Source organism: Vanessa cardui, chromosome 20 (assembly GCF_905220365.1).
Source record: "Vanessa cardui chromosome 20, ilVanCard2.1, whole genome shotgun sequence".
Lineage (NCBI taxonomy): Eukaryota > Metazoa > Arthropoda > Insecta > Lepidoptera > Nymphalidae > Vanessa > Vanessa cardui.
Window position 1 is genome coordinate 4,808,349 of NC_061142.1, and position 16,893 is coordinate 4,825,241.

At 31.1% G+C, this 16,893-nt stretch overlaps 3 protein-coding genes and 1 non-coding gene across 6 annotated transcripts; 2 read left to right on the forward strand and 2 right to left on the reverse strand.

Annotated features, from left to right (window-relative positions):
- Positions 1–67: 67 nt before the first annotated feature.
- Positions 68–6,285, forward strand: LOC124538336 (zinc finger protein 260-like). Its single transcript, XM_047115368.1, has 10 exons — positions 68–579; positions 655–942; positions 1,068–1,218; positions 1,308–1,414; positions 1,977–2,164; positions 2,616–2,752; positions 3,351–3,559; positions 4,318–4,482; positions 4,621–4,746; positions 5,364–6,285. The coding sequence occupies exons 1-10, from the start codon at positions 349–351 to the stop codon at positions 5,604–5,606; spliced, it is 1,845 nt and encodes a 614-aa protein (XP_046971324.1). The 5' UTR covers positions 68–348; the 3' UTR covers positions 5,607–6,285.
- Positions 6,286–6,999: 714 nt separating this feature from the next.
- On the forward strand, positions 7,000–10,701 carry LOC124538340 (3'(2'),5'-bisphosphate nucleotidase 1). 2 transcript variants are annotated; one of them, XM_047115374.1, is made up of 7 exons: positions 7,000–7,091; positions 7,941–8,082; positions 8,157–8,276; positions 9,012–9,156; positions 9,333–9,437; positions 9,769–10,052; positions 10,347–10,701. In XM_047115374.1, the coding sequence occupies exons 2-7, from the start codon at positions 7,963–7,965 to the stop codon at positions 10,608–10,610; spliced, it is 1,038 nt and encodes a 345-aa protein (XP_046971330.1). In that variant the 5' UTR covers positions 7,000–7,091; positions 7,941–7,962; the 3' UTR covers positions 10,611–10,701. The 2 variants fall into 2 exon arrangements, with proteins under 2 accessions (XP_046971330.1, XP_046971331.1); XM_047115375.1 differs by lacking the exons at positions 7,000–7,091; positions 9,333–9,437 and having other exon boundaries at positions 7,690–8,082.
- Positions 10,702–11,113: 412 nt separating this feature from the next.
- LOC124538338 (4-coumarate--CoA ligase 1-like) lies at positions 11,114–15,936 on the reverse strand. Of its 2 annotated transcripts, none has more exons than XM_047115372.1 (10): positions 15,779–15,936; positions 15,424–15,567; positions 14,908–15,115; positions 14,315–14,633; positions 13,868–14,051; positions 13,387–13,532; positions 13,033–13,159; positions 12,289–12,516; positions 11,796–11,966; positions 11,114–11,337 (listed from the first exon to the last, which is right to left on the reverse strand). In XM_047115372.1, the coding sequence occupies exons 2-10, from the start codon at positions 15,544–15,546 to the stop codon at positions 11,209–11,211; spliced, it is 1,635 nt and encodes a 544-aa protein (XP_046971328.1). In that variant the 5' UTR covers positions 15,547–15,567; positions 15,779–15,936; the 3' UTR covers positions 11,114–11,208. The 2 variants fall into 2 exon arrangements, with proteins under 2 accessions (XP_046971328.1, XP_046971329.1); XM_047115373.1 differs by having other exon boundaries at positions 15,755–15,929.
- A 704-nt stretch (positions 15,937–16,640) lies between these two features.
- Trnak-uuu lies at positions 16,641–16,713 on the reverse strand. Its single transcript has one exon. It is a non-coding gene; the product is annotated as a tRNA-Lys (tRNA).
- Between the last annotated feature and the right edge of the window lie 180 nt (positions 16,714–16,893).

The window sequence follows — 16,893 nt, forward strand, 5'->3', positions numbered from 1 at the left end:
TTTAAATTTAGTTGGCTTATAAAACATATGTAAAGTAAAATAAGTCTTAATTTCTTGGACGCAAGTTTTATATTTTGATGTCAAAATTAATCCTGGCAAGATGTGTGAAAAAAAAGAAACTCTATTACGAGACTATAAGAATCAATTTTTCTGCATATTCTTGTACTTAAAATATGAATGATTGTTTTACATTTTATAACATAACTATTTAATATAGTACGCAATCGGCCATACTCCTTTAGCGTAACAAAATCAGCGCCTGAGTGAAAGTAATATCAAATTATATCTGAGTTAACTTGCAAACTAAAACTCTTAGAAAGGAGCAAAAGTTGGTAATGTTTTTTTAGAATGCCGCGCAAACGTAAAAGATTAGGCAGGCCTCCAGGTTCCAAAAATATTAAATCCAAGAAGACCGAGGAAACAGTAATTAAGACCGAAAATGACGCTGACGAATGTAATGAACAAACAAATATTTGTACTTATTGCAGTCGAACATTTGAATCCAGAATTTATTTACTTCGCCACCTTAAGTATTGTTCAAAACCTTTGACGATGCCTGATGTTGGTAAACCAATTAAGGTAATGAATATCAGCTGCTATAAGCCTTCAATGATTGTAATAGCATGTCACTCATATTGTTTACTTTTCTTTTAGTCAACATTTACTTGCAATCAATGTCACAAGAAGTTTAGATTCAAAAAGAGTTATACCAACCATCTTCGAGATGAGCATTCCACTGCTCCAGGCAGTGTTGCTTGCGGTCAATGTTCAGTAGTATGTCCAAATAAAGAAATATTAACAAAACACATTGAAAATATACATCAGCGAGAGATATTTGAATGTGAGCACTGTGGTAAAAAGTTTGTAAGACGCTCTCATGTCTTAAGACATATGATGCAGAGAGGCTGTGATGGGAGAAATGTATCTGTGTTTCCATGTGAGGTAAGTGTGACACCGTCATCAATGGTACTTGTAATTATCTATGTCTAGTAGGCATAGTCACACAATATATAACATATTATCTTGTTTAGTGCATTATAAACATTGATAATGAATTTAATTTCTAGATTTGTGATGCAACATTCTCAAGGAAGGATAACTTGATGGTCCATCTTCGTATGCAGCACATAGCAAGCAAATTTTTTAGCTGTAAACTATGTGACTTTCAGACAAGAAATTTCTCAAAATTAATTGTTCATCACCAATGTAAACACATAGGTAAATGTAAATAATTTGTTAAAATAATTCATAAAGAAGAATCATTTTGAGCTTCATTTATTTAAATCAATGCAATATGTCTGTTACAGAAATACCACAATATGAGTGTGATCATTGTGGCAAAATAACTAGTTCTCGAGGAGCCATCGCCAAACATTTGGAAATACACGGTGAAAAGAAATATGCTTGTGATGTGGTAAAATATTTTATTGACAGTTTAAATCACCTTTCTAAGATTATTGAATGTTATCTAAGAAATCATTTCTACATAAATAAATACACTTGTGTAACATACATTTCACCTATGATATTAACTATTGACATTAAAGTATAGCTATAATTTTAATTGTAATTTGTTAAGCTGCCCTTTGAGGATAAATGTGGTAAGTTTTAGTTGCATTGATGTTTTTTCTTATCTGACTTGAATATTTACTAAACCCATTATGATATTTATTTATTTACTTATGTTTCTCAAGAATATTTTGGTTCTAAATACAAAAGTGTCCTCTTGTTATTTAACATTTATTATATGCTCTTAACAAATCTATTCACCTACCAATAAAATATGTTATATTTCATGTGCTTTTGTAAAACTGTTAACATGGGCTTGTATTCGGTAAATAGTTTTACATTAGTTAAGAATATATAAAGTGGTTTCACATTCAGTAGTCACACTATTACTAACTGAAAAAATTGTGAAATAAACCCAAAAACCAGATTTAAAGTAAACTTAAGTAAGACAATATATGGTTTTGCAGTGTGGCTACAGTACCTTTACTATAGAAGTGATGCGTCGTCATGTGTTTACTCATGTGCCAGAGAAACCTTACAAGTGCAACATATGTAAACGATCCTACATCCAGAAGGTGCAATTACAGCGTCACATGGAGAAACACAATGGTAGCACTTGTACAAAATGTGGCTTATCATTCCAGTCCAAGGCAAGGTAAGGAAGACTTATTTATATCATTTATTGTTATGTCATATGATTCTTGTCGGTGACATGATTCAAATGTCAGTATTGTATTTCATATATGAAATGTGGAAGTATTAAATGACATAACAAATTAGGACAAAATTGAGGTTTATTTGTTTTGCATTCTCACTCCCAATGGATAGAACCAATTTGGTATACCAATATATTGTTTGATAACTTGATTTTGTAATGAAGGAACTATTAATAATGTAAATATAATTTTAATGGTGAAGAAAATCATACAATTTTTATATTAAAACATTAATGTGGTTTTATATTAGTAGTCATTTAAAAGTTTTTATATTAAAAAGTTTTTGTTTAATTCTCAATACTTACCAAACATAAACATAACATTGTGGCTATATTGTAATGACCTTGTATTTAAAAAATTGTGTTACTGTGAATAAATTTGATGTTTCAGATTGCTAATTCATGAAAGAGAACACATGGGATTGACAAAACTACTGTGTCCAATTGAATCATGCGTTTATTCCAAAAAGGAATTTAGCAATGAAGAAAGTCTTCAAAGTCATGTCAAAATGCATTTGGATGAGAAACGTAAGCCTTTCTTAAATCATTTTTTTAATTTTTAAAATGGTTAGCATAAAGAACTTTTGCTTTATATTCAGAATGAATTTATGAATGAACTCTGTACTCAGTTCATTATAGTATTCTTAACACTCATAGTCTTTCTTTAAAATTTTATATTTAATTTTGTAGTAAAAGTAAAGTGGCAATGCATTACACTAATTAAAATGTTAAATAATTACAAAATTATTCTACCAGTGATAATTGTGATTGTATTATACTACATTTTACTCAACAATTTGATGCTTGAGTCTTACACTCTGTGGCGTAGCTAGGTGAGGAAGGGCCCCGGTGCATAGAAAAAGAATCAGGCCCTCACCCCCTCTTTCCCATCCCTCTGTAACTAATAATTACCCTTTAAAATTATAGATCCCAAATAAGAAGTCTTGTGCGCAGTATCATAATTTTCTAGTTACAGAACTTAAGGTTTAGTTAAGAGGGCCCCCTGAACTCTGGGGCCCTGGTGCACTGCACCATCAGGCCCTAGGATAGCTACGCCACTGCTTACACTCAATAAAATAAAAATAATCGCAGAATGTTAATTTGAGTTATTTTATTTTATTCTTAGCATACGAATGCGAAGTGTGCCCGAAGCGCTTCCACAGCGACGCGAACATGCGGCGGCACATGAGCACGCACGCGCTGGAGCGGCCGCGGCGCTGCATGTACTGCGTGGCGGCGCGCGCCTACGTGCGCGGCGAGCAGCTCGTGCGACACGTGCGCAAGTCGCACCCGCAGGTCTTCCGCGAGCGTTTGATGCACGTGCGACGTGTGCTGGTAATTTTCATTGATAATCTAGCATCGTAGACCGTCCTCTCAGGGCCGCGCCGACTCCCAGCAGCGCCTGTGTGCGAAACCTATGAAGCGCCTCTTTTTTAACGAATCATCATAAAAAACGAATTTAATTTTTGAATGAATATTTTTAATTGTTAATTTTGACTGCAATAAATGTTCTTTGTACCTACTCCTTGTCGATACTCCACTACAAAAAACAATCATATAGGTAACAAAAATAATTTAGGTGGCAGTGGCGGCGCGGCGCCCCTATTGTCTTGGCGCCTGTGTGCGCCGCACACTTCGCACACAGGGGCGGCGCGGCCCTGCGTCCTCTCATAACTTGGGTTCCTCTTATAATTTGGGTGCCTTCAAACGAGATGTGAAGAGGCATCTCGCGGGCCGGCAAGGGTGACTGGCTTAGATCATTCTGACTGTACTGGTCATCTTCGCGATTGGACTCCACTTCCACTGACCATCAGGCGGAGTGGAGTCGTATGCCTATCTGAATATTAAAATAAACAATAGTACTCCAGATGATTCTTCTCGAATCATCTGCATTATTAAATGTTTAGTTGTTTAAAAAAAAAAACCTATTATAAATCAATAAGCATAAATGTTTCGTTTGGTCGAAAATTGAGACATATGTTAAAATTCTTACTGGAAGTTAAGCAAAAATACGAAATTTATTTTTTGAGTACATTATACAGCAAAAATCAATTACTTTGCTTTATTAATAAATACATTTTACAATTTGACAGGGTTCCAATTTAGGAATGGATCGTGTACGTAAGTCAGAATTGGAGTCGATTTTGAATGTGCTTGATGCAGAATCAGATCGCATATTAGAAGGCTACGGTCAGGGTGTTCTATATGGCGGGTTACAAGAACAAACACAATCAGAAATGGAAGATGAACAGATACAAGTAAATAATTATTTTTTTATTTCTGTAGTTAAGTCATCAATAATATACTATCTAGCGATAGAAATTCATGATACATTAAAAAGTATTAAATATTTTGCCATTTGTTGCTCATGCTAAAAGTATTTGTATTTTTGATAGGAAGATGAAGATTCTCCATTAATGTCTGAAGAGGAACTTGCAGAAAGTTTGAAAAAGTTACTCAGTCAACTGATAGACAATGAAATGCTTGAGTGCTTTGGATGGCCTGATGAGTCTGTGGATGTGGTATGTTGTAGAAATAAATTTACTCTTATTTATAATCTTTGCTCCTAATATAAAGTTGAAAAATTGTATATTTGATTACTACTGTTATTACTAATAGCCGAAGCCAATCCCAATTCAACTACATTCCAACTTTGACACTGAATAGGATAGTCTATATATTTAATAAAACATGATTTTGTTTGTTAATAAAATTTCATCCAATACTATTTATCTGAATATGTAATAGTGTTCTGACAGCAGGTATAATAGTATACAGCGGCAACAGCAACAGCCTGTAAATTCCCAATGCTGGGCTATAGGCCTCCTCTCCCTTTGAGGAGAAGGTTTGGAACATATTCCACCACGCTGTACCAATGCGGGTTGGTGGAATGCACATGTGGCAGAATTTCAATGAAATTTGTCACATGCAGGTTTCCTCACGACGTTTTCCTTCACCGCTGAGTACGAGATGAATTATAAAGACAAATTAAGCACATGAAACAGCGGTGCTTGCCTGGGCTTGAACCCGTAACCATCGGTTAAGATGCACGGGTTCTAACCACTGGGCCATCTTGACTCACTTTAGTATACAAAAATGCTCAATTATTAAAGTTGTGTTTAATTATTTCATATAATAGGTGTTAGAAAAGGTAATCGAAAATTGTGGAGCGCGCGCAGCTGACCGCGACAAATGGACACGCGTGCAACGCCTGCGTGAAAATGCAAAGCATTTGTTCCTGTACGTGATAGAAGACAAAAACATTGCCCGCATGCTCGACACACACACCATAGACCAGATCATCAACCACATACTCGATCAAGTTAGTAAGCCCGATGACAGCGATAATGAAGATGATAAAATTAAAAAAATGCGTAAATAGACTGTATAAGATGATTTTAATTAAAATATTACTTCTAAAATGGTGTCCTTATGAACTTAGCTTGAGTAAGTTGAAAATGTTCTAAAAAATTAAATTTAAAACAAAGATGTAATTGAAATCGATAAAAAAGCAAAAAATTCTTATAATATAATTTATTTACATTCGTTTTTGTGTGAAAAGACACTCTGATTTATATTATTTTATAAGCATAATCAGATGGTTTTCACTGAATCAAAAAAAATATGAAGATTTGTTAAAGTTAAGAATAGTTTTGAATATTATATTTTATTTTAAATCAGAAAAATATGATTGTATTTTAATTTAAATAATATTTTGACTAGAATAGAAACCAAAATATAATGTCATTATTCAATATAACTAACTATTATTTATAGAGAGAAAATTGATCTTCAGTATCAATGAATTAAATATTTGAGGGAATGTTATTTCAATATGTTGCTTTACTTGAAATGGATTGTAGAATAATTTTTTAATAATTATGAGCATTTATTGTATGAAAACTTGCTAAGAATGAATACTGCTAGTTTTAAACGGTAAATATATTATCACCACACGAAACTCCTACTGCAATGCTTGTCTTTCTTATAAAGAATAATGAACAAAAGATATTTAACTGTTTATAGGCTTATAGTTTTTGAATGTTGAAATTTTATAAGAATAAAAAAAATACTGGTGTTGGATATAGAAACTACATAAATATAAGCATATGTTTTATTCTAAGTTAATAATAGTGTTTAATGGCAACTGTAAACTTTATACACTATGAATATAACAGTTGTATGGTATAAGGATATTTTAATTGTGTTATGCACAATTATGAATCCTCGACTGGTAATAGAATAGGATCATTGAATGTGAAATGTTTATAATCAAAATTATATATTTTTATAAAATAACATTCTTATATACTAAGTGCCTTAAAATTCAGTGGGTTCTCACCCATATCTAAGATATTATTGCAATTATAACATTTGTTTTATTTTTTAGTAAGTTGGGGTTCTACATTAAGTTACTATTAATTATACAGTTAATTAAGATTTATATTAATTTACACATAAGTTTTATTGTTTTTATATGTCATTTTATTGTATTAATTACAATACATATGGTTTATAGTTATTATAATTGTGTTACTATGACAATAAATATTTTTTAAGTTATTGGATTTTAAGTTTATAAATCCCTTGGCAATTCTGATGTTAAAATAAAAATAATATATTGTATCGAATATCTTTGCTCTTCAAGCTAAGTGCCACTTAGACCTAAAAGTACCGGTTTTGACTATCAGGAGATAGAGATTGGATAAGATAAGTTAGCACAAGATCGTCAGTATAGCCAAATTATTTCATACTTCTGGCTCACTGAAATCGTACAGAATCTAACAAAACTATTAAGAAAGAATAAATAATTTTCTAATATGAAAAAAAGTAATAATATCTTAGTTCTAACATAAGTAAATATACGGTAAGAGCGCAATATCAATTTTAATTCCATATATTAATGTCCACAAAATTCACTTTTCAATACAATTAAACAACGCAAATTTCTTAAGAAACGTGTCAAAAATCCATACATTAGATAACTAGGTACAATTTTTGTATCTAATTATACGATCTTGCAGCAATGTATAGCACAAACAAATCTACCTTGGATCTACCAACAAAAATAGTTTCTTTGTGTAGTTTTACTGCTATAATAAATGATTTATTGTAACATAGGTGTCTAGTGTCTACCGTCTCAGTACATATTGTGGATTTTAACGGGTGAGGATCTACCGTGTGTGTGTACTCTCTGATTTCTAAATTTGACATATTTTCATAATTTAATAACAACTAGTTCAGCTCTGTGTCCATGCTGACTATTTTGCGACATACAGTTGTAAATGGTCCTAGGCGCAACATCTCGTATTATTCAGATTGAGTAATCGATATTTGGTATATAAAATTATATTTTTATTATTTATTCTGTGAATCTCCTACCGTGCCGGTATTACTGAATGTATCTATTTTTATTATATCTATGGTAAATGGTTAACTGTGACATGACACTCATGACAGTTCTTTATTACTATTTTGACTACGTTGTAAAAAGAACTTTGAAAACTAATATCGGAAAATTTTCGATTAAAATATCGAATAATACAAAATATCGAAATTATTGAACTTCGATTAAAATACATAAATCGATAAATTTAGATACGTATCGATTTTTGGACATGTATAAATAAATAATTTAGACAGAAGTTATTGAGTTTTAATATAGTGACATACATAATAGCATTGGTAAATTATTATTTTTTGTATTGATTTTTAGAGTTATAGATAGATTTATAAAGATGTCAACAAGTGTTCCTTTAATTGTGAGGCTATTAGCATCATCTGTATCTGTAGCTGGTAGAGCTGGTAAAATAGTAAGAGATGTTATGAGCAAGGGTGAACTTGGTATTGTAGAAAAGGTTAGTGTATTTGATGATATATTTAAATTACACTCATATTTTTTATTACGTAAGTTTTATATTTAATGTTTTAGGCAAAAGATGACTACCAAACAGAAGCTGACAGATCAGCTCAGAGATGTATTATAGCATCTTTGTCAGCGCAATATCCAAAAATTAATATAATCGGAGAAGAAGATAATCCTGATAATGAGGTAAGTTTAGTATCAGATGGTATCATGTCCACTGTTTATCTTACAATCAAGTATTATTTTACTTAGTGATAGTAAAAGCCTACTTGAATAAAGTTTATTTTGGAAACTGACTTAGCTATTTTGTAAAATTAAACACTCTCAAATGTCTCACTGCTTGGCTTATAATTTTATAAAAAAAACTTTTTGAATCTAATTCAAACTACGCTGCTCCAATGAAGGATGCACATATTTGTCTAAATTGTCATTCGAAATTTCAATGAAAGGAAATTCCTAAGATGTTGCTAGGTTCTAACCACCAATGTACTATTAGGATTTAAATGCGCTTATTAAGCCCGCTTGGTTCTTAACTTACTGTACACATTTTTTATTAGTCCTTGGTAATATTAACCAATTAAAATAATATGCTAGCATTCTTGTCACCATTAGACACAGTCAAGATTTATACAGTAATTAGTTTTAGTTCATATTTGTATATATTTAATGTTATTCATTCTTATGTTAGTAATTTATAGAAGTTGTAAAAAAAATAAATAAATATGATTTGTACATATCTGTAGAATAAAAGTCAGTGAATGTTACTTCTCTTAACAATTGTTAGGTTTCACATGAAGGTTATATTCTTTGTTAGAATTTCCATTTACATTGTTCATTGACCTTGTTTCTTGACCTCCCTCTGTTACATTTACATTAGAAAAAGGTATAATTAAGTCTTGTCATAACATTAATTCTTTTTAGGGTGATGTTTGTAGTGATTGGTTAACAATAGATGCTGATAAAGAAGTTTTACGCCTCGAATGCCCCTCAGAGTTGCAAGGCATTAAGGAAGAAGACATTGTAGTATGGGTGGATCCTCTTGATGGAACTTCTGAATACACCCAAGGTTTTGTAACATTTAAAAATAAATAATAATACAGCAAATAAGAGTAAACTCATAATTGAGTTATTAAAAAGGGTTGCCATTTGTTTTTCTATAAACAGACATAACAATTTATAATGTTGAATGGAAATTTCTGATTCAAGCAGATATATGATGATAGCATGAATAAAAAATTTTAGGTGCCCTTATGTTGAAGAGAGATCCTTGGGAAAGATGGAAAATGTATTTGACTCACCCATTTATAAGTATCAAGTGGTATTTAAGTTTACTACAGTCACACTATGGTAAATGGATAATTTGAACATCGTAGGTAGTATCTTTTGGGTGTTAACAATACAAATATATTAAATAAATCAGTGTACCAACAAAAACCATTTAATAAATAAATAAATCATGACATACAATTGTTTAGAAATTAATATCACAATAATATTTCGGTGCATGCATCACAAATAGCTGCTTGTAAAGAAGTTTAATAAATTTCTACTTTATTGCCTTCTAGTGTGGTCTCCCTTAACTGCATTAAGCAAATATATATTGCATGTTGTATATGGTTGATTGTGCATAACCAAATAGTAAAAGTAAAAAAAAATGATGTCATTGATTTTGTTGCAGGTTTCTTAGAACATGTGACAGTACTTATTGGAATATCAGTCAATGAAAAGCCAGTTGCTGGTGTTATTCACCAGCCCTATTATAAAAATGTAGGTAGTGAAAACAAAACTGGACGAACTATCTGGGGTCTGCAGGAAATTGGTGTTGGTGGGTTTACCCCAGCTCCTCCACCAAACTCTCTTATCATCACAACAACAAGAAGTCACTCAAATCCAGTTGTAGAGAAAGCTTTACAAGTAATGAATGCATCTCAAATTCTAAGAGTTGGTGGTGCAGGATTCAAGGTATTACTTTAAGTTTTTTAAGTTGTCGTAAATCTGATTGTATAGGTACTAAATGTCCTTTTTCTCGAGATTGTATTTGAAGAGAGTTTATATAGTATGAATAGTATTTACATTCAAAGTTTTCTTCAAAAGAAGGTACTCAGCAGACTTGCTTTACCATTAAGTTTAAAATATCTATATATGTATTTAAAATATAGAAGCAAGCAACAGCTTGTATTATTCTATGAACACAGTTTTATCTTGGTGGTGTTATCATTATATATTATAACATTATGTAAACAATTCTATTTACAGGTCTTACAATTGCTTGAAGGAAAAGCGTCCGTATATGTTTTTGCTAGCCCTGGCTGTAAAAAATGGGATACATGTGCCCCTGAAGCAATTCTTTCTGCTGCTGGAGGCAAGTTAACCGATATCCTAGGTCATAATTACAAATATGGAGCCACAGAGTCGCGACCTAATAAAACTGGAGTGTTAGCTGCTGTTAATGCTGACCTTCACAACTATGCACTGAATCGAATACCACAAGAGCTAAAAGATAAACTAGCAAATAAGTGAAAATATATAAATGTTATATAATTCAAGAATCAATGCTATAAATTTTTACCCATTCAGAAGATAATTAATATATACACTTTTAATAATAAAACAATGTTTTATTAAGATACTAATATTTGAATACAAATAAGTCCCAAACTATAATAAGTCGAATTTAATAAGCTTGATATTTTGGATTCATAAAAAAGATTTCACCATTACATTATTTTAATAATAAATTATTTTTCACCACCAACTTTAATTAAACATAACATGCTTAACCTGTCTTAACTCATTAACCAGTCGTGTATAGGTATTGATGTAATCGGAAAACAATAAAATATTAAATGCGACATATTTTCTTAATATAAATAAAAAACTTAAATGCAATGTTATCAATATTAATGACTTGTTTCTTTGGAGAATGGAATTTTGTACAAGGTTAAATATAATTATCATTAATTACAATTGTTGCTGCGTAAGACAAGCTTATTATAACTTTTAAGTCTACTTCTAAATATAAGACAATGCCATTTTTATAACTATTATCAAATATTGTATCCGTCATTTTGTCATGTATATTTATACAATAGGAAACCATAGGATTTTTGCATAGTTTTTACAATTTGCTATTTAACTTGATGCTTAACAATTTTCTTAATTCTCTTCTCAAAATCTTACCAGAGGGATTCTTTGGTATTTCTTCAACGAATATAACTCCACCGCGCAAGTGCTTGGCCGGCGACACCTAAACAATAATAATAGTTAACTTTATCTATTTAAGCATTTATTCTAATTTTTCAACAGCCTCAATAACTGATTGCATATATTGAATATAATTATATACTTCTTAATTAGTATTTGATGGCTGATTTACTTTTAAGCGCGGGTCACACCGAATGGAGTCGTAAGTGTACAACACGAGCTGTTATTATTATTATTTGACAAACTTCTCGAAAAATCGAATGCGATGGTGACTTGCAAACCCATTTTGCTCATAGTTTTCCAAATGTCAGATTAATCACCAAAGCCACCTGTTTGACATCCTTCTCTTCCGACATACATATACATATAAACATTTATGCAATTGGATTACATTATTTTATAATCTCTAATAAAACGTACGAAATGAATAAATATTAATGATACATGTACACTACACTATCTTTATTTACATCTACTGTATGATTAGTACTAAATTACTACCTTAGACGCGACGTAGGCTGTGATTTCATCGGCCGTGAGTTCCACTCCCGGTTGCGGCACCACGAAGGCGACCGGCAGCTCGCCGACGGCCTCGTCCGGCCGCCCCACCACTCCGCAGTCCGCCACGCCCGCGTGACGTAGTAGTAGCGCCTCCAATTCTGCGGGCGCCACCTATGGACCATTGAATAAACTTTAAATACGAAAGGCGAATACTAAGTTATTTTTTTTACATGAATCTGTTGGACAGATTTTATTTATTTTAGTAAGTGTAATTTTCAGTTAGTCGACTCCTAAAACTACTTCACAAGTTCAGAAACGTAGGTATGTAGTCCTGCATCCGAATAATAAGTGACTCAGAATTTTCGTACATTTTTTTTAGATTTGATCTTGAATCGAATAACCAAGCAACTTCGATCAGCATAACAGCATTTATTTTAATTAAAATAAAATGTTTTGAGTTAGTATCACTCACGACATAATTTATTGCAATTACCTGGAAACCCTTATATTTGATGAGCTCCTTTAATCTGTCCACAATATAAAAGTATCCATCATTATCGTAGTATCCAATGTCGCCGGTTCGTATATATCCCTCTTTATCGACCAGTTCGTCGCTGGAAGCTTTGTCACCCATGTAACCCTTCATGCCCAAGGGCGATTTGATCCATATTTCACCTTCTTTTCCGGGACCTAGTTTGGCATTCGTTTCTGTATCCAGTACCTTGTAAAATATTTATACGTCATTATAACAAGTACCACTTGAAGATGACACACTACTTCATATCGGGTGACCCAAATCGCCGTAAAAATATTTATACAGTATTATTTCATAAAGTTGTTCTAGTAGATAATTTATAAGGCTACAGATCTGAAATTGGGTCCAAATTCCGGGTAAAGTCAATAAAAATTACCAGCTTTTTTGTCAATTCCCAGTACCTATCCCAGAATTTTTAAGTGAAGTATAAGTAATATGTTATCATTAAATTTATCTCCAGCTGTGTCAAATTGTTATCCCAATAGATTCAGAAAATTAGGGAAAAAGAATATTAAGGAAAAAGTTACTATGCAAACATTTGTGAACAAAATTATTTATTACACAGTTGACTTATTTAGTCTTTTTTATTGTTTTGGATTTATTACTTTTTAAATTATTTACTTTGCAGATAAATAACAATATTTTCGACCATTACATATTTTTCTTTAACATAATTTTGTTTTAAATCTTTACTATTCATACCTTTATTCTCATGCCGGGCGCAGGGGTCCCACATGAGCCCATTTTTTCCCCATTAGTTAAATCCACGCAACATGCCATTGTTACCTCTGTGAGACCATATCCTTGTCTAATAAAGCCAATTCCAGTTCTAAAAAAAATGTCTGTGTTAAAAATATAATGACAGGGTAAAAAAACTTCAGCCCAATAGCAGCTTTTGCATCTATAATATTAGTCTGATGTAAGCCTTATACCACAAAACAAATTATTTTCTAGATGGGTTTTTTACAAGGATGTTGTTAACTAAATTCAGCTAACAAGGAAAAGCTAGTTTTTTACAATGTGTGGTAATATTTCTTGTTTATGTTTATTACTTACCTTTTAGAAACAGCAGCCTGAATTTCCCTAGACAGTGGGGCTGCCCCACACCACACTTCATTGAGTGATGTTAAATCATATTTGGGGACAAGAGGATGCTTGGCCAAGAATACCGCTAATGGTGGCACTATAGTAGTCATGTTAATCTGAAAGTTAAATATTTTCAATACATATTTTTAAAGTGGAATATGAAGTTAAAATATCCACTATTCAAGTAAACTCTTGTGAGTACTTTGTATTGTTAAATTACAGGACTAAATTTAATATAAATTTATCACTGATTTGGTAGAGATAATAGAATTTAAAAAAATACGAAAATCATTATTTTCTCTTGTACTTCAAAATTGCGATAAATGAAGAACAATCTGTTGAAATTTAATTTTAATTAAAAATCATTGTATATTAGTCATACTTATTTATGGATAAAATAATCCAATAATGGTTTTGGCTATAATTGGTTATAATTGAAATATGAATTTACCTTGTATTTTTGTATTGTTTCCAAAAATTGCTCTTCATCAAATCTCACCAGAAATACAATTTTTACATTCAGACACATGACAGCAAATGATGTGATGAATCCATATGCATGGAACCAAGGTATCAGCGACAGACCACTTAACACTTTATGGTTTTTCCTTTCTTGTGAAGTTTCTAAATAGTACCTGAAAGTAAAATAATTATTTCAAATGCTAATATATGAGTGTATATAGAAATACTACAACAACCAACAATAAATTAAAATATGAACCACTAATTTGTTAGCACAACAATTTATGAAAATAATCAGAAAAAAACGATTGAATATTATGATAGTAGATACTGCAGATTTAACTTCAAATTTGTGTTTGAAAAATAAGATATATAATATAACAATTATAAACATTATCTTACTAATAGAATCTAAATGTATGTACAAAATACTTACTTCATATGGGCACATAGAGTGAGGAAATTAACATGTGTTAGCATTACACCCTTAGGTAAACCTGTAGTTCCAGAGGAACACATTACAGCGACTGTGTCATCTACTCCATTCACATCCACTAGTGTAAAGTCATCCACATTTACATGTTTCTTTACCAAGTCATTGTAAAAGATAGCGGGTATAACATCATACTCTCCAAAGAGAATAATTTTCTCAACATGAGGTAGATCTTGGCTACAGTCATACATGTTTTGTGCAGTAATTGGAGATGTAAAAATAAACTTTGGTTTAGTAATTTGGAATATATGACTAATTTCACCTAAAAACATATAGTGTTGATTAGTTAGAATTTTCAGCTTCAACTGAAAATTATGTAGTAAAAAAATAAATAACAAAAGAACTTTATTTACACACTATTTAAAATAGCTTAATTAGAGAACTCAAAAATTTGTAATATAATTTATTAATTGCAATATGTAATCTGAGTATTCTGAAATGATCATGATCATCAAAAGTACTGCAAAAGCAACAGATACTTGAGTACATAATATGCATAACTACATAACCCAAAAGGTGAAAAGATGATTCCTTACCAGTAGAATAAGTAACATTAAGAGTTGACAGAACTCCACCACAGTAAATAATTGCCAGAGATGCAACAGTAAACTCAAAACGATTCTCACTGCTAAGTGCAACTACATCGCCCTTTTTCAACCCTAACTCTTGAAGTGCCACAGCCAAGTTAACACTATTTTGAAGAATATTTCTATAAGTAACAGATTCGCCTGTTTCGGCACAGATCTATAAAACATAGAATGAAATCTTATTTTAAATATAGAAACAAACCAACATAATTTGCTAATTGCTCATTCCAATTTTGTCCAGGTGAAAAAAATATTACATTTAAGTCCCAATTGCAGAATTTAAACATAATTTCATTAAAATTGGGCCGACCATTGAGGAGTTTAGTTTCACAAACATGCAGAAGAGTTACAGATGTATAAAGTTACTACATATTAATTAAAAACAAAAATATAACAAATATTAAAGAGAAGAATCAAAGTGGAGATAGAGCGAAATAATTATTTAATTATAAATACTGTACTTACCTGCGCAATATTGTCACCAGAATTTTTTAATTTATCAAATACAAACTGGCCAAAGGATAAGTGAGCTGGAATTGGACGTTCCTCTGGACCATATACTATATTGTTATGTATAGACACAGCCATCGTAAAAAGTAATCCAAGAACCTGGATTTATAAAATCAGAGAACGCTAAATGATACACCTGTTTTAATAACTTGATCTTCGATCACACCATATAGTACGTAAGTACGAGATTAATTAAAGCGTAATCGCTGTTTCAGTTATCTTAATACTGTTCTTATTATAAATGATTAATAAAAATTGTGTCTGATAAGAATTAATAGATAATCACCAATGAGATAACATAAAAATATACCTCGCAGTTTTTTAATTGATTATTATTATACACTATAAACTAATACAGTAGTTTTTACACACAAACAATTAACCGCGAAATACTTGACTGACTAAATAAGTCCCAAAGAAAATGTGAAAAATCGTTAGAAAAACTACTTGAAGTTTATTACAAATTTTGACATTGACAATTGATTAAAAAACATGGGCATTGGGAAATTGCAGTCCTTGACAATTGACATAAAATGGTTAAATGATTTATGATAATGACCTTTTTTATTAAATTGTTATGCTACAAATACATAATATTCTTGGAAATCGTTGTAAAGGTTCGTACTCGTTTTCTTTTAACAAGATTTTGTCATTCAAACTGGTCTATAATTCCCTAGGAATTATGGAACATAAGGCGGAATCGTTTTATTACTTTTTGATAACTATTTCATAATACTCAACTGGATCTCTTAAATTTATGTTACGTACAGACGCATACTTACGATTATGTTTCGAATAACGACTTAAGTTTGTAAAAGGACATGTCACCAGACTATCGTTCAGGGTCTGAAGTCAATAAAATTTGTATAATACATACAAATGCACAATAATAAGTCTTAATGTATATACATAATACATATATTTTATTGTAAGTAAAAAAAACATTTAATTCTGAATGTTTAAATAATGTCTTTAACACGTCATTAACGGTTTTTATTTAATTTTATTTGGTGCTATAACAAGATATACTCTATGAAATATACATATTATTAAATTAAAAAACCTTGACAATATTTTTTTTGCGTATTTATAGTATTCGTATATAAACATTAATTATTTATATCTAACTAACAAAGAATGATTACATTACATAAAAATAAAAAACAGTTATCCGCCCGAACAGGGACTTGAACCCTGGACCCTTGGATTAAAAGTCCAATGCTCTACCGACTGAGCTATCCGGGCTGTATAGAAATAATTAAAATAGGTAATCGTCTTCCTTTTTTTCCATTAATCACAACATGATTAAACGGAAAATTTAAATGAGTCATTGCAGTTAAATATTATTAAACTAAAAATGGGCGTCATTAAGTTTTAAAATGATATCACAGAACCTTTGTATTTAGTGAGTCAGTTAGCTTAACT

Coding starts and splice junctions, on each gene's coding strand:
- LOC124538336 (XM_047115368.1), top strand. CDS start 349: ATGCCGCGCAAACGTAAAAGATTAGGCAGGCCTCCAGGTTCCAAAAAT. Junction 943..1,067: donor TATCTGTGTTTCCATGTGAG/GTAAGTGTGACA, acceptor TTTAATTTCTAG/ATTTGTGATGCAACATTCTC. Junction 1,415..1,976: donor AGAAATATGCTTGTGATGTG/GTAAAATATTTT, acceptor ATGGTTTTGCAG/TGTGGCTACAGTACCTTTAC.
- LOC124538338 (XM_047115372.1), bottom strand. CDS start 15,546: ATGGCTGTGTCTATACATAACAATATAGTATATGGTCCAGAGGAACGT. Junction 14,052..14,314: donor ACTCTATGTGCCCATATGAA/GTAAGTATTTTG, acceptor TTTTACTTTCAG/GTACTATTTAGAAACTTCAC. Junction 11,338..11,795: donor CAGCCTACGTCGCGTCTAAG/GTAGTAATTTAG, acceptor ATTATTGTTTAG/GTGTCGCCGGCCAAGCACTT.
- LOC124538340 (XM_047115374.1), top strand. CDS start 7,963: ATGTCAACAAGTGTTCCTTTAATTGTGAGGCTATTAGCATCATCTGTA. Junction 8,083..8,156: donor AACTTGGTATTGTAGAAAAG/GTTAGTGTATTT, acceptor TTAATGTTTTAG/GCAAAAGATGACTACCAAAC. Junction 8,277..9,011: donor AAGATAATCCTGATAATGAG/GTAAGTTTAGTA, acceptor AATTCTTTTTAG/GGTGATGTTTGTAGTGATTG.